Genomic DNA, 26,031 nt, shown 5'->3' with positions numbered 1-26,031 from the left:
TTTTAAAAAAGAATATTCAAAATTTAAATATCAATCAATAGAAATAATTTATCATTCTTTGCTCATAGATTAAAATGTTATTAATTATTTAAATATATGGTTCTTATATAACTTCTTATATATCGCATTTTTATATATATATATATATATATATAAATATATATATAAATATATATAATATATATATAAATATAATTCTATATTTAAAAAGGAATGTTTAGGACATATTAATAAAAATTATATAAGTACATCAAAAAAGTTTTGAAATTTTTGAACACTCTATATGAACATGTATCGAGTGGCTGATGCTGGTTAGTGTCCTTGAAATCTCTACCATGACTCGAATCGAAAAGAAGTCGTAGGTGTATGACCCATGTCCATGGCCCAACTGTGTACCTGTCGAGCTTACCACGCTTCATGGAGATATCGCTAGTGGAAAGTTTCGTCAGATGAAAGTGGCTTATTGCGCGCGACGGCTGAAATAAATCGTACAATTCATTAATGAATTATTTGAACAATATATTTAAATAGTGGAAACATATATAATATATATATATATATATATTATAGTGCATAGTTTAATAGAAATTAAAACCACGACTAATGATATCGTTCCAATAATTTTGGTAAGTAAATTTTATGAATCTTGTTAAGTAAAAAAAAATATATTGTAATAACCTAGTAATTATTCTAAAAATTCGTATATGTTTAAAAATATATATTTATAATCTATTAGGAATGTTATATAATATATATATAATATATATATGAGTAATTCATTAAACATATTGGCACTGTACTTGATTTTCATAAACACATTTTGTCTATGTTCATTTTACATTGTTGTTGCACAACATATTTACATAATATATATGGTAAATAAAGAATTTTCAACCCATTTCACTATCTATTATTAATTTTTATTATTCGATCTTAATTAAGACAGACTCGATTATTATCTACAAAACCAATTTGATCATAATAGTTTTTTGTAATTTTATTACTTATTATAAAATTACAAAATAGAGTATGTTTTTTTGTATGATTACTGATGAATTACTCACGAATAATGATTACTTATATGATTCAATCAATCATTTGATTATTCGATTATTAATCTAAAAAGATTACCAGTCATTGCTTCTGTCAAAAAAGTTTAATCAATAAAAGTATTTAATTTTAGACTATTATTATATAATTTCACTTTTTCTTTAAAGTGAATATATGAATATATATCGAACAATGAACAATGAAATGAGAAAATAATTCTCTTAGTATCTTGAACCACGTAATAATTGATTTATCTACTAATAATCATTCAACAAACTAATCGAATTCTTCGATAGTTATTTATTTAATGGATCAATTGATTTTGATCGTTAAAACGATCCGAAAAATCGACGACCTTATTCGTTTATGAAGAAGTAGGATGTAATTAAAATGCAAGGATTAAAAATGTCTGATTCGATGTAGACGCAGTGGGAGGTCACATTTTTTAATTCGCATATGATTTGTGATTCTTCGCACATAATAAATCTACACTTAGACTTTTTATCTACATTTAGATTTTTTATATCTATACGAGTCTAATTATTAATTCTATCAATAAATTCTAATATTTTAATTGTTACTGATATTTAAGTAATTATTTCTTTTATTATCAGATTATCTTATGCAATTTATATTACTTAATATTTATAAATATAAATTTTTATTAAGAATATAAAGATTAATTATATTTCTGCATATTATTAATAATATAGTTGTTATTTTTAAAATATAAAAAACTTAAAAATATTACACTAATAAAATTAAATATTCTCAATGTCTTTGACATTTCCATTCATTATTTAATCTCAAAAATTATAAATTTATTAATTAATGTTTGTAAAATGTTTTTTAGTCATGTTTGTAAAAGAGATTACATATAAAAGAAAACTACTGGTCTATATAAATTAAAATACAAATATTCACATTTATTAACAAAGATTTAATTAGATAGAACTTAATAGATGCATATAAGTATTATTTTTGATAGTGAAGAGTACTCTCAAGCGTGATATGCCAGACTAAGTTGTTGCATGTAAATATCACTTTTACTTTTAATAAATAATAAATATTTTAGATAAATTTAATTTATATATAATTATATATTGTTTAATTATTTTTTCTTATTTATAGATTAATGAATATTTTATAACTTTTTATATTATTATAAATCTGATATATATGAATAAGAAAAAGTTAAAGATAATAATAGAAAATATTATGAAAATAAATAAATAAGATTTGTATCAAATGCATGTATGAAATTTGATCAGACGATTAATAATGACATATTGTCGGAATATCAATCGGGGATTGAAATTAATCAAGAATTAATAATAAATTTAACCGAATGTGAAACAATGAAATTCAAACTTGATAAAATTTCAAAAGTTCTTCATTCCTATAAATTATGAGTTATTTTTAACGAGAATGCATCAAGCATGAATCTGATAGAGAAAATTTTTTATCTTGATGGAAAATATTATTAAAATCACCATTATAAAACTAATATCCATGTTATTCTTCATATATACTTACGTACATATATTTCCTTGTGTATAATTTAGGAAATCAATTTTTACATATACAATTGCTAAAATTATCATTCATATTTTTAATCCATAACATTATAATAATTATCTCTCCGTAAAAAATTCCATGATATTCATATGAATTTATTTTATTTTCAGTAAAGAATGATCACCGACTAAGCACATATATAAATTAAGCGATGAACGTAGGAAGTTTCGCGGAATCGAAAAGGATCCGACAGACAAAATTCGATGAATATTGTTCGATGGCTTAAAAGGAAAAGCCAATAGAATGAAATCACAAGCGTGATCTCGAACAACGGACAAATGGTTTTATCGCTTTGACAGCATAATATCACGTGTCCGTGTACGTGTTTAAAAGACTAAAAACTCAAAAAAACGTGGCATTTCATTTACTAAACGAGCATTCATGATGATGAAGAGGGAAATATAGACAAAGGAGAGAAGGCAGTGTTTGGAGTGGCCCATTTCCCTTATCACGATAAAACGATATAACCGTAACGGTAGTACTTTAAAAACGATACGACAAAACACGAAGTAAGTACACGGCTGGTAAGCCTAGAATCGCCTTTCGGTGAATCATTTTTACCGATCAGTACCGATCAGTCTGCTCGTGGATTGTAACCGCGATGGATCGAAGAATCGTAAGATCGTCACCGTCTTCATCGTTATCATTGTCATCGTGGTCATCGTCGTCAAGTATGCCTCTTTGATTGAAAAGTAGGGATAGAACTCGAGATCAGTCTCTCGAGGAAAATGGACGTGGAACTGGTTACTCGTGCATCCTTGAATTCTTTGCAAAATGTGGACGATGGCCGGACCGTTTCGTCGAATAATGACTGGACCTGGTCTAACTTACGAGTGAGTGCAATAAGTTTATACTAATTGTGATCATGATTGATGATAGGCAAAACATATATACAGGATGACTCAAAAATGTTGAATCATGATAATGGAGGTTCTTGAAATAATTTCAGGCAATATTTTCTTTTGTAAAAACTTTCTTTTGGGCTTTGTTAATGAGTTATTAACAAAAAAACACTGGCCAATCACGGAACGCATAGACTTGTGAAGCAGCGACAGTAGCGTTGAATATGTGTTGTTGACCGAGCACGAACAAATCCAAAAGCAATATATCTCGAAGAAAGTATGTTGAATTAAATATAACAAATATATTTTTATCGATAAAAAATTATATCGAATTATATTATGAATAAATAAATATAATATTCACACATAACATATTTTCTTCGAGATATGGATTTGTTCGTGCTCAGTCGGCAGTACATAACTAACGCTATTATCGTGGTGCGATTAGGCTACACGCTCTGTGATTGGCCAGTATTTTTTGTTAATAACTCATTAATAAAGTCATAATGAAAATTTTTGCAAAGGAAAATATTGCTTAAAATTACCTGAATATTCAGAAATATTCAGTTTACAGATGTTCCAACATTATATATATATATATATATTCATTACACGCGCTACTTCCAATTGGAGATCAAGAGATTGCGGATCGTTTAACAAATGATTTTAATTGATCAAATATAAGAATGTTTTATTATACAGATATAGATATTTCATAATAGACAATCATAATATTATTATTATTATTATTTATAATAATATTATTGTCATACTAATATGTGGAATGAATTAAGGTGAGAAAAATTATTTGCAAGTTTTATTAAAACTTAAAAGAGGAAAAAAGAAATTCTATTAATTTTATTTACAGATAATATTTATAGATATATTTTATATTTATAGATTTCATAATAATATTGATTATTCGTGATATAAATAAGATCAACATATTTAATCTAATATTCATGTTATAATGTGTCTCGCACAGTATACACGCGCGCGCGCGCACACATACACAACACACACACACACACACACACACACACACACACACACACACACACACATTTCGACCACAAGATAATTTTTCTCATTTTTGTTTTATTCTAATCATAGATAAATATCTTCATTCATTTACAGATGTTTCACACATTTCCAAAGCATACGATAATCGAATTATAAGGACGATATTAAAATAAAAAAAGAAATAACGGAAGCATTAAGCATTAAAGACTAATGCTATATCTAATATTGTCGATAATTTCATTAAATTGCAATTGATTATCGTCTTTTTTATCTATAAAAATTAGATCTCGATAACTTTCAACTATGCAATCGTTTACGAAGTTGAAGTTGAAGAGTAGTATGATGTTATATCGTCTTTTTTTTTCCTTTTATGACTCGATTACAAGGAAAAGTTGTATTTTTATATGACAAACGGTGGTAAGAATAACATATTTGTTACAATATGAAGCTTATATCAACAAATGTCTTGATAACTGAAATAAAGAAAATTTTATTTAATATAGATCGCGTCCTTCGATATAATTGACGAGAAAAAATGAATTGATATCTGAATATTTAAACTGGCGCTAAAAAGATTTCCGCGATGATCGTTTCTTTCCATTTAATAATGAACCTTACGACATCATATCATTTAGTTTCGTTTTATCATTTATAGCTTATCATTTAGTTTCTATTTTTTCCTTTTTTTCTTCCTAATATTTTTAGTATCGAAAAATTTGTTCATGCGAACAAACAAAATATTTATAAATGTTTAAAATAATAGTTAATCTAAAATAGTTAATTAATTTTAAAAAAGTAGATAAATGATTTTTTTTTTCAAATATTCTTATCTTTTTACAAACTTTTCATTTTTATAGCGTCGCGTTATCAATGTGTTTACGTTATCGAAAGTTTTAAACTTGCAAGTATAGGAATGCTAAATATTTCCTGATCTAAGGTTTTATCTATCAGATCCTTCGCGCAATTCGATTTTATTTAAAACTTATCATAACATTTTATATCTATACAAAATTAATTAATTTTGTACAAAAATGAAATTTTTCTCTAAAGAATGTTTTTAATTCGCGAAAATTTTCGTGAATAATCTTAAATTTACTTTCTCTTGCGTAATTAATGATTCAACGCTTAACACTAATTATCGTACAAATTTACAGATCAAATATTTTCTTAAAAAATCGACCGAAGTTTTTTTTTGGTATAATTGCACGAGTGAATCTTAAATATGGGAACGTGTACATAACCATTCATCTTTTATTTTAAAAATTTTATCATATGAATTTTCAGATCTTCGCGAGTATACGTAGCAATACGAGAATAAATGATATTCTTCCCGCCATATCGTAATCGACACATAACAAACGTGCGTACATATTACGATTAGAAAGGGACGAGTATAAAGACGGTTGAGCCCGAGTGTTCGAGATTGAAGATCAATATTCAGCGAACCGGACGAAAGGTTCGCGGCCGAGTCGGAATGTGAAAACGCACGCGCGAAATGCAGACGAAAGGGAACTCGTTCATTTCCCGGTGGAGAGAGTTTCGAGAGCCTCTGCGAGCCCTGCCACTCTGGTGTGGCAGGAAATCGTGAAAAAAGATACACAACGTGTAGTGGCGCGACTGCGCCCGGCAATACTCGGTCCGATTTTTATCATAGTTTACGAGCAGCTTAATTCACGTCAGCTACCATGCACGCGTCGATTTAGCATCAGACAACCGGTGGCTGCCGGAGATACGCGCGCGTTCGTGCCAATTCCGAGCTTTCTCTTAAATCATCAATGGAACAGTGATCGTTGCCGTTTATCTTATTCTCACGTGAGGATTCGAATTATATAAATAATAATACGAAATCATTGTTTGCGTATTATATTTAGTTCGTTCGACGAGATTTAAAATTGTTTAAACGGATTGTTTGTCGTTTGGTAAAATTGAAAAAAGAAGAAGAAGGAAGTATCTTCGGAATCGAAAGTGTGTGGTATTTTACACAAGTGATTTACTAAGAGTGTTTTATCGAATCTTAATAATAATTTATAGTATTTTTAGTTTCTAGTATCGTTATTTGTGCTTTTTGTAACATCTTTAAGTGAATATCGTGCAATGATACATATTTCTGAGACGTAGTTATGCATATAATTCCATATAATTCAAAGCGTAGGATTAACGCCGAAGGATTTTTTTTTTTTCCCCGGAATCGATTAGAATTTTACAATGATATTCATACCTCTTTAATATTAAATCTTTTCTATGTTTATCAAAAGAAAGATTATGTTTTTTTGTTTAGTAGTGAATTTGTTATATACTAGTGAGTAGTATGCAAGTATGTAAATTTTATATTATTTGAAACAATATTATCGATGACACATGTGATTCTGAGACAGTTTTATACGTATAAGTCTAAGTACTTATGTCTGAGAAAAGCATATTTTAATACATTTTAATTTATGATTTTGAAATAATCGTAAAACAAATTTTATTCCATTCAATAATATCATCGATTTAAAATAGTATTTTTCTTTCTTTCATGTATATACTTTTCGTAAGTACACAGTCTCGTTTTAAATAAACGATCGACAGTAATGGAACACTTGCGTTTGTTCGAACACTTGATATTTAAATTAAATTCTTTTCCTTTTTTTATTATTATACATATATTTATTTTGATTTTTTATCATTATTCATAATTTTTATTTTCTCGTTTTGAAGATAATCGTATATTTCCTAAAAATTTAAATGATCATGGATGAAAGTTGAGAAAATGTATATTGTATTGTTTTCACTACGCTTTATTAATCATCGAGTAACGAATTCGTGAATCTAATATAATATAACGTATATATAGTTTCAGTTGTCAGTGATAATCCTTTGAAAAATATGGGTATTCTTTTATTTTAAATTTTTTAATTAATTTATTATTCTATTTTCAATTGTTATTCTCATAAAAACTTAATTAAATCATTATTGAAAATATCGTTACGATGATGACAATGATTATTAATCGACTAGAAAGTTCAAACAACTATTCAGTCACACATCGAATACATAATCTCACGTGCACTTTCACTTTTAGAGACAGTTCAAATACAAGAACCTAGAGAAGCTGTTCACGGTTTACCAAAGGAGGATTCAGTATGGTTATCTGTCACTTTTTGTTCTCCTGCAATTGGCCCTCGGATTCACATATTGCTTGATTCTGGTAACAATGGTAAGCAAAATAGAATGTGAAATAATGAGAATGCTTCAAACTAGGTAATTGAAATCGACGAATTTCATATTCGTCAATGAAGAATAAATATATTAATTAAAATTTCATTTTTCGTGTTTAATCATAATTCTGTTTAATTATATAAAAAAAATTATGTGAAAAAAAAACAATAATATATCTTTCGTTATTTATTTTTTTATATAGAATAAAAATAATAAATAATAAAAAAAAAATAAATAACTTATCGAAATTATTCTATTAAATAATATTATTATCATCATTATTGCAATTATTTCTAATACAATCTGATCGTAATCGCAATTGTTATTCAATCAAATCAAATAATAATTTTTTATTGGTAAGAAACGATCAAATATTTTACTTCTATTAATAAATTACACCTTTTATTTACTTATACATAGCTAAAAATATATCTTTCAATATTCAAATAAGATATTCAGAAAAAGACGAAGAAAGAGACACTGAATGTATTCTATTTTTTTTTTTTTCTCATAGGTCAACATTGAGAACTGCGTACCGGATGTGGTGATCAGCACTTTAGTGAGCGCGTTATTCTGTCCAGTGATTGCACTTTCGTTCAAGTCAAAGATCATTATTAGAAACACTTACCTATCGGTCATACTGTCCTGTCTGATCGTGGTATTATTAGCAATTGGGGACTTGGCTATCCCCTTCTATTACACTCTGTACAACGATGAAACACCACCGATAAGGTAACGTTGATAAGAGAACAGAGAAGTTCCTGACTAATCGTGGCAAGGCCACTATTTAATTATCGTAGGCGAACTTCGTCAGTTTTTCGTTCGTTTTATAACTACGTTTTATATTTTATTACTTACTTCCTTGAAACAACAATTATGAAAAATCGGCGAACCACTTATCGATATTTATCTCGTTGATTATGGGAATAATTTTGTAACAGGTTTCACAAGATATTTCCCTAGGCGGTCGTTTTAAATTTTAATTTTACCATTATTTCTCTTTTAAATAGATATTTTCAAAAAATAAAGAAGCTTGATATTTGATATTCTTATTTTCTATTATTTCAATGAGAGATTAATAAATTTTCTACTAGAAGTTAATAAATTTTCTACTATTAAATTTTCGTAATTTATGTTATTTATTTGTTTATTTTTATTTTTCTTGTTTAACATATTTTAGTGGATTTCGTTAGATTCTTTTTTTTTTTTTTTTTTTTTCAATTTTTACGTAAGAGATGATGAACGTAAGGTAAATATTAGTCAATATACAGATTAGATTAATGTGTAATTCTCATTAGCAGATTGCATTTAATAATAAGTTAATTACGAGTCATTTTTATCTTTCCTGCTAATTAAAGCGCAACTTTGAACTTGTGATCGTTTATATAACATTGTGTAATTGCATTTATTTCTTTACAGGCCTGCATACGCGACTCACGCGCTCTTGGCATGTTATGTCTTTCTACCTCTGACGAAAAATTTACATGCTCTCATACTCGGAATTACGACTACTACATGCTACTTAGTTGCTTTATCGTTAATCACTTATAGAAATTCATTCGATTTTAGTACGAAGGTAAAAATCGAAAATTAATCGTAAAAATTATTTATTACCGAATATTTTTAATGTTTAAAAATATATTAATAAAATTTCTAATTAGATTAATCTTTATTTGATTGTTAAATTTGAACTTTCTTTATGAATCTTCTAGATCATCACGGACACGATATATTTTGTTTGTGTGAATGGTTTGGGACTCTATTTTAGATTCATGAATGAAATTGTTACAAGACGATCATTTCTCGATCATCGGAAATGCGTGGAATCAACATTGCGGTTGAATTACGAGAAAGATCAAGAAGTAATGGTTTACTTTAATGAACAAAACAGTTAAATAATACAATGATAATCTTATAAAAAATATTAACGATTTTTAGGAACAACTTACACGAAGTATATTACCACAACATATAGCTGCGAAGATAAAGAAAGAATTTAGAGATATATTTAAATTTTTAGAAGAACACAAAAAACCTCCTAAACCATCTAGGTAAGTTTTTGTGATACTTAAATAATCATTGATTATAAATACATATGAATATATAATACAAGCTTGTTACTTGCTTTTCAGTGATCTATGCGTCGAAACCCACAATAACGTAAGCATTTTATATGCCGATGTTGTGAATTTTTCTGGATTGACTGTGACGTTGCCAGTGCGGAAACTAGTAGAGACGTTGAATGATTTATTCGGTAGTTTTGACGAAGCTTCCGAAAGGCATAATGTTCTGCGTATCAAATTTTTGGGTGATTGTTATTATTGTGTAAGCGGAGTACCGACACCAAATTCTCAACATGCGAAAAGTTGTGTGGATTTAGGTAAATACGTTTTAAAATTATATATATATATATATATTTCTTGCATATTTATTATTTATACAATTAAAAATTCAATTTGTTTATATTTAGGACTTGATATGATAAAGATAATTAAAGATGTGAGAGCAAAAGTACGACGCGAAAGCGGTGTAGATGTAAATATGAGGATAGGAGTTCACTCGGGCAATATAATATCAGGAATTCTAGGCGTGAGCAAATGGCAGTATGATGTTTGGTCACGCGATGTTGTTATAGCTAATAAAATGGAGCAAACAGGGAAACCCGGCAAAGTTCATATTACGCAGCAAACATTGGATCTCGTAGATGCTAACGAGTATGATTGCGTTCCAGTGGATTCTTTGAATGACGAGGTTCTCAAAAAATATGGGATTCGAAGTTATCTTATTACACCTTCGATTCCCGACGATTTCGAATCTCCGACTATGCAGGTGCATATCTCCCAGTGGCGTAGGAAATCCGAATGAATTAAATGAAAATAAAAAATTTATTTATGCTTAACGACATTCGAGCAAATCCCTACGCCACTGACATATCTTTTTAATTATTGAACGAATTTCCGTCGAGTCTTTGACGTATGTCGTTGACAGGCGAACCTTGTTGCAGAACAGCGAGAACACCGTGACAGTCATGACTCCGTCCCCTGAAACCCCTCCACTATCTAATACGCATTACGTGAAATTCTATGTACGATCCAGTACCAGTATAAATCCCAGTGCGAGAAACAGTAGACGACTTACTGCCACTATAAATAATCATGTTGGCGTATTCACCAGCACATGTAGACGGCGTACACATTTTATGGATTCCTGCTTGCGAGATTATCATTTGATGCTTAAAACTGCAGATGCTGAGATGGAACATGCTATTAAAAAAATGCCTTTAACTAAATGGAAGTAATATCTGTTTTTGATTTGTTTAAATTTTGACATTTCATCATCAATATGAAAGAAGACATCAATTTTTGAATAATTTTTTAGACAATGGTGCAATTGGAAAGATATGAATCCATTATTTTTAACATTTCAACAATGGAGTTGGGAAATACCGTTTTTAAAGCAGCCTGATCCACTTTTTAAATTTTATATTAGTTGTGCTGTTTTTGTCTTAATTTTTATGGGACTCATTTATCTGGTACCTACACTTTCTCTTTCCAAGTATGTTTTTTCATAAGATTTTTAATGATATAATTAAATTAAAAACATTTATAAAGTCTAATTAATTTCTAGGTGGCATTTAAGCACAACGATTAGTTACTCTGCAGCAATGTTATTTTTAATCGCTTTAATGCCAATAGCTTGGATGCATTTCGCATGGAATCGATATAAAGATCCGCATGATGAACATGAAGGGCAGGTTCCGCATCCTCGAAATAAATTATTATGTTTCTTATATCAAACTAGCATAAAGGTTAATATTTTTATTTAATTTCTTACATAATTTTTAAATTATTTAACATTTCCTTATACTTTAGGTTGTTTGGAGTGCATTTCTCAGGACAGTTTTATATTTGGTAATAACACTAATGTTAGCAGCGTGTGCCATGTTTGATATGATTGTAAGTTGATAGTGAATATAAATACTTTATTAAATGTTATTAACCAATGTATCCAATCATCATATTATTTCAGTTTGAATGTAAGAATGTTAATGAGCTTACAAATAATAATATAACATTCAGCGTAATAGAACCTGGCACTTCGAAACTTGATTGCGTAGCTACACCCTGGGTAAGATTGTTTAGTAGGTACTTGAATGCTGTAGATTCTCTTTTAGTTTAATTTCTTAAAATATTGAATATTATTTTTAATTTTATTTAATGATTGTTTCTAGCAAATGACGCAAACTTGCTCCTTGGCTATTTTGACGAGTTTTCTGTTTTTAAGACTCCATTATATCTTAAAATTAGTAATAGGCATTGCAATAGTCGTATTTTATTCATGGAATGTTTGGATATATCGTTCAAATTTATTTCAGGTAATTTTAATAAACGTTTTTTATCTCTAAATTAAACGGCATCAATTGTGATTTTTTTTTTATTTGTAATTTGTTTCAGTCAGGCGATAGGTGGAATCCATATTTAGAACCAAGACTGGCTCACATTTTAAGCATAGTTTTTCTTACTTTTTCTTTGCACCTAATAGATCGTCAGGTGAGCAAGTTTTACATTTAGCAAATATTATTTTTCTAATATAATATATGTTCATATATATATATATATGATATAGATATGATATATATATATATATATATATATATATATATTAACTAAACTAAACTAAACTAATTTATTCAGGCAGAATATTTGAATAGATTAGATTATTTATGGAAACGTCAATTGACCAAAGAACAAGATGAAGCATTCCATACAAGAAATGCTAATAAATTTTTACTTCGTAATATTTTACCAGAACATGTTGGTAAGTTAATTTTTAATTAAAATTAAAATTAGTATTAGTAATTCAACAAATTATAAGTAAGGAAATATATTACACAGCGGAATTCTACTTGAATATGAATAGAACAGTAGAAAATGAGCCCTATCATGAAGCTCATAGTAACGTCGCTGTAATGTTTGCTTCATTAACGGATGTATCTATCGATGAAAGTAATACTTTGGCAGTTTTAAATGAGATTATATGTGAATTTGACAAATTGCTATTTGAGCCATATTTCAATCGAATTGAAAAAATTAAAATTGCTGGTAAATAGTTAATCAGACAACAATATTTAAAATTATAGAATCAAAAATATAAATTATAGAATCATAAAAGTAATATTACAATTATTTTCTAGGCACTACTTATATGGCAGCTTGTGGATTAGAAGCTAGTCGACGCGATTCAATGCGTAGTCCAGAAAACGACGAAAATATTAGTGATAATGTGGTAAAAGTAATGGCCCAATTTGCAGTCGAAATGATAGCAGTTCTAGATAAATTGAAAATGAGAACTTTTTACACATCTAAACCTTACAGGTATATATTTACATTACATAAATTATTAAGCTATTTACTTATTTATTATAAAATATTGTTTTAGATTGAGAATTGGAATATCACATGGTGAAGTCACAGCAGGAGTAGTAGGTGCTCAAAAACCGTTATATGATATCTGGGGCGATGCTGTGAATATGGCATCGAGAATGGATACAACAGGTGTTCCAGGAAAAATACAGGTATTTTTAAAATTAGATTTTTATTTGAAAAATATATCTTCAGAGATAATATCTTTTTATGTAAAAATATTTATATAGATTACAGCAGAAACTGCGGCTGTTCTTGAACAACAAGGTGTCAAGTGCCATCTTCGAGGGGATACGTATGTCAAACCAAAAGGTTTGGTCACAACGTATTTTATTGGTATCGACGATAATCGACAGCTTCAAAGAACAGATTCTATCGAGGAAACCAGTCTGTGATAGAAATACTAAATTGATCTTTAATCAATTATTTCATCGCAATAATCGAATTGACTGGAAAATTATGTGAAAAATGAGATAATAAATATCTAAGTAAACGCACAGAGAAATAGGAAAAAACCAAAGAAAATCTAAAAAACCAAAGAGATGAAAAATAACGCAGTCAATGATTGCATCATTACGGAATACCTCAAATTATTCAATTGAGTTTATATATGAAGTATGCTTGCGATCATATGCTATATAAGCTAAATTATCAGCAGAATGATATCATTAAATTATAAATAGAAGAAATCAATTTTAATAGAATTTTTTTTTATTTTTTAAAAATTTTACTCAATCAGTATATATATATATGTTAAGAATAACTTTATACACTAATGTGCATTTAAAATATTTCCTTCTCTCCCTCTCTCTCTCTCTTATTGACATTTTCTAATTTGTAAAAATACTAATTTATATATAAAATATGATTTTACATAAAAATTTACTATTATTATTATAAATTAGTTTTTTATACATCCAAACAATAATATTTGAAAAATATTGCTCTAAACAATGAACAAATCTATAAAAACTATTAAAAATATGATGTCTTATTATTGATAATTGACGATAAAAATTTTTTTGAAAGTAATTTCTTGTAAATGCCAATTTGATATAATTTGATAGTAATTCGAAAAATAATGAAAAAAAAAATAAACATTTTTATTTATATTGATTCATGAATAATAATGTTGTATATGTATTGCATTTGATTCATAAATAATAATTAGTTCAAAATATTAATTAATATAGTTTTAGTTTTACTAAGATCATGACAAGAGATGAATGTTTTGAAAATTAAGATATGAATATATTTTTATCATGTCCTATAATAAAATTATAAAAAAATTTTGTAATCAAAGATTTTTATAAATTTTAAATCTTAAACTCAATCTTGAAATATTTGGATGATTTAAAATTTTTTTTGTTTATATTATTTATATGTAACAAATTTTTGTTTAAATATGATATGTGTGATATCATTTTATTTGTTTCTATAGCTTTAATAAAAATTTTTAAAACTTAATTTAAATAATGTAACCTATATAATTATTGTTACGTAAGAATATTGTTATTTAAATCAAAAGATTTATTACAATTTGTTTATCAAATATTATATTTTAATAAGTAAATTAATTAATATAAATATAAATTCATCTTAAATCGTGAATTTTGAACGATAAAAGATTTATGTTAATTAGTTATAAAAATAATTCATATCATTCATATTTTTATAATGATATCTATAAAATATTTTTAAGTTATTACGTTTATTTTAAATTTCTAGAGAACAAACATAATAATTTTTTAAATATATTATTTTTTTCTAATTTATAAATCACATAATATATGTTAACTATGTTCCTCAATTTGATTATAAGTAAAGCTATAAATTTATTTTTCTATCATTATGTATTATTAATGAGCGCTCATTTGTTCTGTAAATATTTTTGTATATTATATTTTTTAAATATTAAAAATAATGATCAACATAATTTACAAATATAATAAAATATTTATATATAGTGTAAGAATAGTTTATAAACAAATATAAAATTATAACAAATATCTATACAATTTAATAAAAATTTTATGATATTTAAATTTTTATATTATTTTTAATTCTTTTTTTTTAATTGTTTTTTTGATATTATATATTTTATAAAAATATTTTCAAAATTTCGAATTTTGAAAATTTGCTTTCTGGAATTCTTGAAATGAAATCTTCTAATAAAAAATATTACTCATAGCAACGATAACTGAAAATATTTTTAATGGAACAAACGAGAATTAAAAACAGTGAAAAAATAAGTGGTATTTAAGAATATATTAAGAATATATTTAATGATCATATATATGTATTTAAAAATTTTTTTTTAAACTATTAGAATTATTGTAATTTATCGGCAAATGACTGTAAAAATGGTTTCACATGTGTAATGGTCTCATTTTTTCAATTTAAATAGGCGTTTATTTATCTTGATACAATTCGTAAATAAAACAATATGTACATTGTGACAAACGGTAACGAAGTGACGACTATATTCATTTAAACTTGGCTTAGGCTTTATCGATTTATACGTAGTTTTAGAGCTTCACATAGTGAACTCTATTTTATTTCGTTCATTTATTCATGTATTCGGTTTATTTCGAACAAGAATATTGAGATCGACATATATAGTCTTCGCAAAAGAAATTATTAATTTTTTACGATAATTATATAATTCATTTTGCAAACCAATTATCTTGTTGGTCATTTTATTGACAGTGGTGGGATACGAGAATAGATAACAATACTTTATCATCTTTGACATTAGAACTGTCATCGTGCTCTTCGTTTATGTGATTTTTAACAAAACGTAAGTTCTGTATTTTAAATGTTATAAATCGAACAAGATAATATGCAAATTTTTTTATTACAGACAGTGTTTTCTTAAAATCTGGTATATTCAGAGAAGTGTACATAAAAAAAGTGATTTTTTTTTTACGAATGCCTACTTTGATTAATCAGTGAGCGATTAACCTCTATTAAGGAGGTTATTATCACATATAGATTTTCAATATTATTAATTTTTTTAAATAACATAGAAGTTAATATGGATATTGGATTTTCATCATACCACAATGGTGGTCCTACAAGAGAACAAGATTTTGGTAGGCTATCTCAGACCATTGGTACATCTATTTTGAAGATATCTCAAAATGGTAAGTGGAATTTATTTATCTGAAAATATATTCAGTATTCATTTTAATTTATATTTAATAGTGTCTTCTATGCAAAAAATGGTCAATCAATTGGGCAGCTCTACAGATTCTCAAGAACTACGAAATCAATTGTAAGATTTCATTTAATAATATTTTGTATAAACAATATTCAAATATATATTTTATAATATATATTATACTGTATATAATTATACTTTTTATATATATTTTAGACATCAAATACAACATTACACACAACAGCTGGCAAAAGATACTAGTGTACATCTTCGAGATTTAGCTATATTATCTAATAATTCAGGATCTACTAGTCCTGGAGAACAAAGACAACGTAAGATGCAAAGAGAACGTCTACAAGATGAATTTACAAGTGCATTAAATTCTTTTCAAGTATGTTCAAAATATGCCTTATTTTTATAATATATAAATAAAATCTATATTTATAATCTAATATAATATATATAAAATATATATATATATATATATATTATATATATAAAATCTATATAATCTATATATATTATATATATAAAATATATATATATTATATATATAAAATCTATACTTATATAAATTCAACTTTTTAGGCAGTGCAAAGACTTGCAGCCTCCAAAGAGAAAGAAATGGTTAGAAGAGCCAAAGCAAGTGCAGGTATTACTCCATTTGGAGAAAAAAAACAAGAGACATTAATAGAGTTACAAGATAGCAGAACTCAGAAACAAATTCAGCAACAACAATTACAAGAAGAACAAAATTTGCGAATGTTGGAAGAACAGGAAGCAAGTATAAGACAGTTGGAGGTATATTTTTTCATTCTAATAATATCTTATTAATTTTTTGAATCAATATAATAATGAATATCTTTACAGAATAATATTAGTGATATCAATCAAATTTTCAAAGATCTTGGTACTATAGTATATAATCAAGGAGAAGTTATTGATTCCATAGAAGCATCTGTTGAAAGAACAGAAGTATCAGTCAATGAAGCTACTTCACATGTTAGACAAGCAAGTATATATCAAAATAAATTACGCAAGAAAAAATGTATATTAGCTCTCATTGGAGCGATTGTATTATTTATATTAATTGGAATCATTGCTTGGCAAAGTTCTTAAATATTTTATAAAATGGATATAATGATAAAGATATAGTTGCATTTTAATTGCAAGATACCATATTTGGTATATTTCTTGAAAAAAGTTTTGATTTAATTAAAATCGCTTTATAATTACAAAAAAATATAGTACTATAGAAGTGTAGTACTCTATGAAAACAAATGTAACAAGAAAGACTTGCATCATACTGTATCTTATTAATAACATTTTCATAATTGTGATAATAAATGGTGCAAGATTTATTTTACAAATAAAATGTGCAATGGCAAGTCTAAGACTGCCCACTCCATTTGTACGTTTCATTACTCATTGTGTAATATTAGTGCATAAATATACATATAAAAAAAATATATACACACATACACAAATCTATTCATGATATAGTGATTAATATTTCACATAATTTTATGAAGTATACTCAGAGAATAAAATGATTCATATTTTAAATGATGCCAGCGTGCATTTTAAAAATTGTATTTTGTGTGACTTGTATGAATAAATATAGAATGAATGAATTGGTAATTATTGTATAGTATAAAAGTTTTGAATGTCCTATGAAAATTGTTCTTATCTGTAAACATCAAAATAAAGAATTAATGCAAATATTATGAAGAAAATATATGAAAAATCAATGTAAAATAATTTTATTATATTTAAGAATATTGATTTATTTTAACAAATATGTATTAAGTCATGTAAAATGAATTATATATATCACATTGGAACAAAATTTTCCTGTATAATTAATATTCAAATTTGAAAATTACTAAATTATTTAAAAAAAAATTATTTTTTTACTATGTTTAATTAATGTATTATATAATATAATGTTTAAAATATATGTTCAATAAATTTATCTTCATTTTTTATGTAAATACATATTTTGGATTAAAATTAATGATATATATTAATTTATATCAAACATTGCGTAAATAGCATTATAAATGAGGTATAGGATAAACTTAACATTTAATAAAATTTTGTTTTATATTTCGAAATACAAAAAAAAAAAAAACAATGTTTGATATTAATCTCTATGATTTAGAATCATGAATGCAGAAGTCTTGAATGTATAAATTTTATAAATTAAAAGTAGACAACAAATAGTAGGAAAACAGAATAATAAAAATATCGAAATCATTTTCAAAATATTACAAATAAAATTTACAAAAAAAAAACAGAAAATGGAAAAAAAAGAATAAAAATAGAATAAGAATTGATTATCAGCACTAATTTTCGTATTAAAGATATCTTTTCAAAGAATTATTTTTTTATTTAACAAAATAAATGCCATTGACGATTAATTCTACCCCTATTTCTATTTTTTATCCATTATTTTCTATCCTTCTTAATGAGTTTTATTTGTATATACTCTGAAAATGGCGCTGATTTCAGTATTTTTATCTATCTCTATCTTTTTCCTAGTATTCAATTTCCTTATCATCACTATATTCTAGTTTCCTATCAATACCAACAGTAATATAAAATAGTGACAATTACTTTTGTATCGTTTGATAGTTTAGAAATGGAGTGATTAATTCATTTAAGATGGAACTATATTAATTGTTTTGTTTGAAAATATATTTGTGCTAATAAATTGAATATATCAAAATAATTAGAACATATATTGAATGAAAACTGTGTGATCACATAATGTTGAAACATATTCTTCGTGTAACTGCAATTATATTAATATGTTTGTCAGAATCTAAGGTTAGAAATTTATAGAATGATAAAATTGAATCACTGTAATATATAATTTATATGAATAATTACAGGCGCAATACGACGATAAACGATGTAAATGTATTTGTCCTAGTCTTCCTTCTGTTATAAATACAACACAATCATCATCAGAACGAAAAACATATATTATAAATGTTCCACCTTCTGAATGGTAATCGAAATCTTTAATTAAATCTCATATAACATGTGTAAAATGAAATTAATATAATATATGTTGATTTAAATTTCAATCCACAGTAAGTGTGAAAATGTTGTCTTGTCCAAAGTGGGAGATCAATTGAAAGGTAAAGAAGAAATATTTTGTTCAAGATGTGATTGCAAATATGAAAATAGGAACACTACTATTATTAAAGTAAATTTTATTATATTTATATTTATATATTTAATGGAATATTTTAAAATAAACAAAATTTTTAAATAATTTACATTTTCAGATAGTGGTAATACTTGTTATTTGGGTTATATCTCTGTTGGTAATTTATATGTTATTTTTGATTTGTTTGGATCCATTATTGAATAAAAGGATTCATAAAGCTTCAACAAATATTGGTTACCATGAACACAATAATGAAGATGTATGTTATGATAAAATTTATTATATATTAATTAAAAGATATCAAATAATATATAGCTAAATAGCTATATATAATAATCATTTGTATCATTTTCATTTTGATAGGATGATTCTTCAACAGCTCCTGGGACATTTCATGCTATGGGTGAAAGAGGTAATGTTCTAAATCGTGTTGGTCATCAACAAGATAAATGGAAACGTCAAGTTAGAGAGCAGAGACGTAATATTTATGATCGACATACTATGCTTAATTGAACTATAGTTTTGTTTATAAATAGAATTAAATATATCAGATAACAATATAATGACTGTGATATTTATTTGATAGCATTTAATACATAATTTTTTTTTAAATTATTTTATAAATGTAAATTAAATGATTAAAAATTAATAACATGATATAATATTGTAGAAAATGTGATCAAGAATATTATATTGATATTGCATCAAATACTAATAATTTCTAAATTTTCTCAAATAAATAAAAGATTAAAATGCATTATTTTTATTAATATATATATGAAGTATATATATATTTTTATGAAATATTTATTTAAAAATGAATTGAAATATTTTACAGAATGATACTTATGAAATATTATGTAAATTATAATATAGTAATAATAAGTTGCATTAATACAAACATAAATAATTTGAATTTATACAATTACAATTTCCATAGTACAAATAATTGATTTACTTAATATACATTTAATTTTTGTAGAAAAATCAACAATGAACGATTTTACTTATTTAAATTAATTTCTTTTTTAAAATTGTTTAAAATTGTTTAATATTGAAATCATTTATCTTTGGAAACAGAGTCAGAATCAGATTCTTTACGTAAACTTTTGTCAAGTATATCTTTAATTGAATCATATAATGTTAAAACTAATGCTCCACCAGTTCCTCTAAGAATATTTGAAAGTGAACCTTTAAAAAAAGCTCCAACACCTTCTGTCCTAGCTGTTTTAATCCAACAATCTAATGTATTTTTATACATGACTTCTGCTCTTTTAAGTCCGGATTGCATCATCATACGTCTTCTAACTGTATCAAAAGGATATGATATGATTCCAGCCAATGTTGTTACTGTCTATAAATAATATTAATATTAATATTATTTATTAAAATGTATAAAAATTTGAAAATAATGAATAACTTACTTGTGCAATTAAAAAGGTAATATGCAAAGGAGTTTTTTTTGGATCAGGTAGTAAGTTTTTTGAAGTGTCATAAAAACCAAAATATGCTGCTCTATAAATAATAATTCCTTGAACACTCACATTAAAGCCTCGATATAAACCAAAAACACCATCTGATTTGAAAATTTTTATTATACAATCACCCAGACCTTTGAATTCTCTTTTCTCTGCTTTTCCAATGTCTGCAGCTAATCTATAAAATTTATGTTTTAATATATCTATACTATTTATATATATATAATAATTACAATACCTTGTTCGAGCAAAATCAAGTGGATATACAAATAAAAGAGATGTTGCTCCAGCTGCTCCACCAGAAGCCAAATTTCCAGCTAATTGTCTCCAAAATGCATCTTTTGGGACACCTTCTAAGAATAAAGCTTTAAATTTGTCTTTAAATGCAAAATTTAAAGCTTGAGTTGGGAAATACCGAATTACATTAGCTAGATTCCCTCTCCAAAAACTAAGGAAACCAGTTTCTTTTGGTATGCGAATAAATGCATCCATCATACCTAGTAAAATTAAAAGATATAAAAATATTATTTTAATTTATATTAAAAGAAATATACCTTTGTACCGATCTTCTGGTCTTATTTGTTTTGAAGTATGTTGAACTTGGAGTAATAACTTTACTCTTTCTAATGGTGCAACTGCAGTTTTTGATACAGCTGCAGATATTCCACCAGCTAAAAAATCAATTAAAAATGACTTATATGCATCCATATTATAAATTTTTAAGAAATATATGCATCTTCAGAGAAAAATTGCAATTTGCAAATATGAAACTGATTTAAATGATAAATCATGTTATAATACACATTATGTTATAATGTTAACATAATTTTATAGATCAAATACTTTTATAACTTTATTTATACACAAATAATGAACAACATATTGAAAATATAGGACTTTTACAAATAAATATTAACCAACATCTGACATGAGCTTTTTTACAATAATTTCATTTGTAACTTCTATTGTTTTTTTTTATTTTGTTTTTGATGTATTTATAATAATGGAAAAGGTAAATGAATACACAAAAAATTTGATATTAACGTTTAATCGCTTTACATAAAATTAAATTTTTTTTTTTTCATTAATTTAAGGTGTTAAATTGGTCATACAAATTTTGTCATTAAAGCATTCAAACTTATTTTAAGAACTATGACTATAACTTTTTTCGTACAAAGAGTTTCAGATCACAGTAAATTCTAAGCTAAAATCGACGCAAATATATTAATATATCTTTAGAGGAAGAAAGTATACATAATTAAACATTAAGTAAAAATATTTTTAATTTAGGAGACTAGATAAAAATACTTAACATCAAACCACATTGAATAAATATAGAATAATAATTGTTCCAATTCTAAAATAGTCATACTTGTTAATTATATCAATAGAGTTGAAAGGTACACACAGCATATTTAGAGGAATGTTTCGGCACATAATGACAAAGTTATGGACAAGACTGAACCAATATTGAATCAATATATGAATATATCTTGAATCAATATGAGATTTAAAAAGATATATTTGCATTTGTTTTTTTTTTTTTGACTTCTAAGTGACAAAATATTTGTTATAAAATATAATAAACGTGAATAAAATTTGTTAAAAAATATAATAAACATAAAATTTTAATATGAATTTAACTTATTATGTAAAAATGAAAATAGTACTATAATAAATCTTCAATATAAATCAAATAAAATACTTATTCACTGCCTGTTATAATTTAGGCATTGTTATCTATTGTATAAAATTAAAATGATCAAATATATATATGCGAATATTGTGCGAATATATTCACAATTTATAATTTATTTTTGATAATATATACCAATTTAAATATACTTCTTTTGAAAATATACATTCAAAATTGGCACTATGGAAAATGATTTTATCTTTAATTAATTGGCAGTGAAAATACCGATCTTGTTGTTCAACAAAATATCAGTTAAGTTAAAATTTATAACTTTAATATGCAACAGCATATTAAAATAAATGTGTATATCAAAGACTCATTCTATATTTCAATATTTAATAGTGAATGTGAGAAATTCAAAATTTTTGTACCATTTGATTAAGCTGCATGAACAGACTGAAAAAAAAAATTATGATTAGGAAATTTTTTTTATTGATATATTATAAATGTTAATTTCAATTAAGCATACTTTTGCAATATCCACTCCTGTTAAATTCTTAACCAATTCTGGTACACGTGTTACTATATTAAATACTTCTTCAGTTAATTTTTCTGCTCCAATAGTTCCATTTCCACTAGAAACCATTGTTATTTTCTTTGCTTGTGACAAAGGTGCTGCAACTTCAGCTGCAACCTGAAAAGATAAGATAAAAAAAAAAAAAAATAATATAAAAGACATTTAGGTAAAAAAAAAAAAATTAAAATCTAAATTTTTTTTAATTACTTTTGGAAGCGTATCCAACATCATATCAATCATAGCAGCACTTTTATATTCATTCCATGCAGCAGCTTTTTTTGCCATTTGTTCTGCTTCTGCTGTAGCTTTTGCTTTAATAGCAAATGCTTCTGCTTCGCCACGAATTTTGATAGCTTCTGCTTCAGCTTCAGCTTCCATTACTAAACGCTTTTTATTAGCTTCAGCCATTTTTTCTAATCTGTAGACATATTTTAATAAATGTTTATTAATATTTATTTATTGTTAATTATGTTAATTAAAAATTTATGTTAATTAAATACCTATACTACCTTACCTATATTTTTCTGCATCAGCTGGACGTCGAACAGTTGCATCCAATTCTCGTTCACGTCTCATCATTTCTTGTTCTTGTACTGCAATTTCTTGTCCACGTTCAACTACTTTTATTTGCATTTGCTCTTCCATAATCCTTTGTTTAGTTTTTGCAGCTTGCAATTCAAATGCCATTTCTGCTTCTGCTTTCTATAATTAAAATATACATGATAACATGTTCCAAAAAAAAAAAAATCAATATATTTATTTAAACAATAACATAAATAAGAAACCTACTTTAGTTTGTACTTCAACATCATATGCAGCTTTTTTTAATTCAAAATCACGCTGTGCTTTAGCAATCTCAGTATCATTAAGAAAACGAGCAGCCATTCTTTGTTCTTCAGCAATAGCTTCGCGAATTTGAGCATCTCTACGAGCTTCTGCTTCACCGATTCTTGCATCACGTTTTACCTCAGCAGTTCGGGCCATTCCAAGAGCTTTTAAGTATCCCTATAAATGATCATTAAATATATAATACTATAATTAATAATATTGTATTTTCATTATAAATTTTGCATAATAACATTCATTTTAGCAATTACTTTAAATTCAACCTGAATTACAGAAAGGCAGCATACAATAAGAATATCACACATATTTGAAACACAGAAATTTGCAAATGTGTACAATATTTGTGCTACCATTTAAGCAAGCATTTGAGATATGTTCTAATTCCTTTTTATTAGAATTGTTAATGATTTGTACTAATATTGTTTGAACAGCAGTGCAGTGGCATTATATGTAGTGATAAAACAAAATTTGAACGTACCTTTGCCCCCTGCAAGTAGCAAAACAAAAATGTATTCAATTTACAATGTACAAAAATTGGACTACATTAACTCATATAATAAAAAATTACTTATAAGTATTTCACAATCATCTAAAGGGGGACTTTTGATATCAAAAAGATTTCACATATATGTAAATATATATCATATTTTAGTATTTTCAATTGTTTTGTATGTTTTTTTGCATAAAAATTCTTCTTAAATTCAATCAAAATTAAATGTTTTTTAATAAAAAGAAAAAGATTAACTTACTTCTTCATCTCGAATATCTTTTAATGTATAGGATACAACAGTAATGCCCATATTGACTAGATCACTGCTTGCTACTTCAAAAACTTCTTTACTGAATTTTTTACGATCTTTATATATTTCCTATATGATACAGAAACATAAAAAATTAAATAAAATTAATTTATTTTTTTTTATAATTTACTTATTCAAATTTAATAACATATCTTATTACCTCTACAGTCATGCTTCCCATTATTGCTCGTTGATGTCCTTCTAATGTTACAAGTGCAATATTATGAATTTCTTCTTCAGTTTTTCCAAGAAATTGTTCACATGCTGTAGATAACATTTCCTCATTTTGTCCTTGTATTTTAACCTTTAAATATTTAAATATTTTGTAAATAGATATTTACTTATTTCATATTTAGATTTTAATTATATTAAAAATATATATTCTTCATTTTTACCTGTGCAATTCCTGTTACAGATATTGGTACACCTTGACAAGTGTATACAGTTGGGCTTTCTACTTGTAAAGTCATAGTATTTAATGAAATTCTAGAAAATATAAAATTTGTATAAGACAGCATATTACAATTATTAAATATTTGTTAAATGATTTTCTAATATAAAAATTTAATTTAAACATTTATTTTATTATATTATATTTTATTATATAAATCCAATAATTTACTTACTTTTGCACTTGTTGAACAATAGGCCAAACAAATACTCTACCTCCAGGTACTAGTAGAGGTTTGCTATAGCAACATCCTAAAGAAAAAAAATTATCAATATACAATGATATACTATATATTATATATAAAATTTTATATTAGCATTCTAATATAGCATTTAATTCTAGCATTTTACAAAAAGATATAAAAAAATAAATATATAATTAAATTATATATTTATATATATACAATATCATATTTCAGTATTAAATATACAAAATTAATTAATCAATAGTATATTACATAATTAATTTTTCTACTTTATGATGAACTCTTCCAATCAATTAATTGACAAATTGCTCCTCCCATGTTATATTCAATGTGAAAAAGAAAATAATTTACAATTACAATATAAATCATTCTATATAATTACCGGATACTACGAGAGCTTCGTTTGGACCACAAGTAACGAATCCACAACTCATAGTCACAATTTTAAAAAAAACAATAGTTATTGTAAATTTAAAATGGATCGAATTTTAGTGTAATCCCTCTATAGTCAATTGATGTCGCTACAGTGTTGTCACTCTGCAAGATATCTAAATTTATGCCGAGTTTACAATAATTC

The 26,031-nt window shown here is 25.7% G+C and overlaps 5 protein-coding genes and 1 long non-coding RNA gene across 12 annotated transcripts; 3 read left to right on the top strand and 3 right to left on the bottom strand.

The window, feature by feature from the left end:
* Nucleotides 1-246: 246 nt before the first annotated feature.
* Nucleotides 247-8,442, bottom strand: LOC147657335 (uncharacterized). Its single transcript, XR_015292534.1, has 2 exons — nucleotides 8,323-8,442; nucleotides 247-476 (listed from the first exon to the last, which is right to left on the bottom strand). It is a non-coding gene; the product is annotated as an uncharacterized LOC147657335 (long non-coding RNA).
* Nucleotides 3,217-15,162, top strand: ACXD (Adenylyl cyclase X D). 4 transcript variants are annotated; one of them, XM_012485529.3, is made up of 20 exons: nucleotides 3,217-3,461; nucleotides 7,558-7,692; nucleotides 8,209-8,426; nucleotides 9,114-9,270; nucleotides 9,407-9,556; nucleotides 9,633-9,745; nucleotides 9,827-10,074; nucleotides 10,165-10,523; nucleotides 10,699-10,988; nucleotides 11,073-11,249; nucleotides 11,322-11,502; nucleotides 11,567-11,650; nucleotides 11,724-11,822; nucleotides 11,926-12,069; nucleotides 12,149-12,244; nucleotides 12,389-12,512; nucleotides 12,590-12,796; nucleotides 12,889-13,069; nucleotides 13,134-13,269; nucleotides 13,348-15,162. In XM_012485529.3, exons 1-20 carry the CDS (start codon nucleotides 3,357-3,359, stop codon nucleotides 13,510-13,512), a joined length of 3,369 nt encoding a protein of 1,122 aa, XP_012340983.2. In that variant the 5' UTR covers nucleotides 3,217-3,356; the 3' UTR covers nucleotides 13,513-15,162. The 4 variants fall into 4 exon arrangements, with proteins under 4 accessions (XP_012340983.2, XP_086766085.1, XP_086766083.1 ...); XM_086909959.1 differs by having other exon boundaries at nucleotides 11,724-11,835; nucleotides 12,153-12,244; nucleotides 13,348-14,018; XM_086909958.1 differs by lacking the exon at nucleotides 3,217-3,461 and adding an exon at nucleotides 6,020-6,305.
* A 123-nt stretch (nucleotides 15,163-15,285) lies between these two features.
* On the top strand, nucleotides 15,286-18,016 carry Syx7 (syntaxin 7). 3 transcript variants are annotated; one of them, XM_003692989.4, is made up of 6 exons: nucleotides 15,286-15,917; nucleotides 15,981-16,263; nucleotides 16,325-16,394; nucleotides 16,497-16,671; nucleotides 16,869-17,081; nucleotides 17,151-18,016. In XM_003692989.4, exons 2-6 carry the CDS (start codon nucleotides 16,155-16,157, stop codon nucleotides 17,397-17,399), a joined length of 816 nt encoding a protein of 271 aa, XP_003693037.1. In that variant the 5' UTR covers nucleotides 15,286-15,917; nucleotides 15,981-16,154; the 3' UTR covers nucleotides 17,400-18,016. The 3 variants fall into 3 exon arrangements, with proteins under 3 accessions (XP_003693037.1, XP_031771900.1, XP_012340997.1); XM_031916040.2 differs by having other exon boundaries at nucleotides 15,301-15,917; nucleotides 15,985-16,263; XM_012485543.3 differs by having other exon boundaries at nucleotides 15,314-15,917; nucleotides 16,147-16,263.
* Nucleotides 18,017-18,726: 710 nt separating this feature from the next.
* LOC100870823 (uncharacterized protein CG1161) lies at nucleotides 18,727-20,024 on the top strand. Its single transcript, XM_031916041.2, has 5 exons — nucleotides 18,727-19,112; nucleotides 19,178-19,296; nucleotides 19,383-19,497; nucleotides 19,580-19,720; nucleotides 19,825-20,024. The coding sequence occupies exons 1-5, from the start codon at nucleotides 19,053-19,055 to the stop codon at nucleotides 19,972-19,974; spliced, it is 585 nt and encodes a 194-aa protein (XP_031771901.1). The 5' UTR covers nucleotides 18,727-19,052; the 3' UTR covers nucleotides 19,975-20,024.
* Nucleotides 20,025-20,250: 226 nt separating this feature from the next.
* On the bottom strand, nucleotides 20,251-22,059 carry LOC105735244 (ADP/ATP translocase-like). Its single transcript, XM_012485536.3, has 4 exons — nucleotides 21,494-22,059; nucleotides 21,178-21,436; nucleotides 20,886-21,117; nucleotides 20,251-20,815 (listed from the first exon to the last, which is right to left on the bottom strand). Exons 1-4 carry the CDS (start codon nucleotides 21,645-21,647, stop codon nucleotides 20,522-20,524), a joined length of 939 nt encoding a protein of 312 aa, XP_012340990.2. The 5' UTR covers nucleotides 21,648-22,059; the 3' UTR covers nucleotides 20,251-20,521.
* On the bottom strand, nucleotides 21,972-26,010 carry Flo1 (flotillin-1). Of its 2 annotated transcripts, none has more exons than XM_012485532.3 (10): nucleotides 25,837-26,010; nucleotides 25,425-25,500; nucleotides 25,194-25,284; nucleotides 24,959-25,102; nucleotides 24,748-24,867; nucleotides 23,942-24,157; nucleotides 23,667-23,854; nucleotides 23,360-23,570; nucleotides 23,105-23,269; nucleotides 21,972-23,031 (listed from the first exon to the last, which is right to left on the bottom strand). In XM_012485532.3, exons 1-10 carry the CDS (start codon nucleotides 25,886-25,888, stop codon nucleotides 23,014-23,016), a joined length of 1,281 nt encoding a protein of 426 aa, XP_012340986.1. In that variant the 5' UTR covers nucleotides 25,889-26,010; the 3' UTR covers nucleotides 21,972-23,013. The 2 variants fall into 2 exon arrangements, with proteins under 2 accessions (XP_012340986.1, XP_086766086.1); XM_086909960.1 differs by having other exon boundaries at nucleotides 25,707-25,968.
* Between the last annotated feature and the right edge of the window lie 21 nt (nucleotides 26,011-26,031).

The sequence above is a fragment of the Apis florea genome, unplaced genomic scaffold, assembly GCF_048593485.1.
Source record: "Apis florea isolate Af1SG1 unplaced genomic scaffold, ASM4859348v1 contig_3170_pilon, whole genome shotgun sequence".
NCBI classification, from domain to species: domain Eukaryota; kingdom Metazoa; phylum Arthropoda; class Insecta; order Hymenoptera; family Apidae; genus Apis; species Apis florea.
This window is presented reverse-complemented; position numbering and strand designations above follow the sequence as displayed.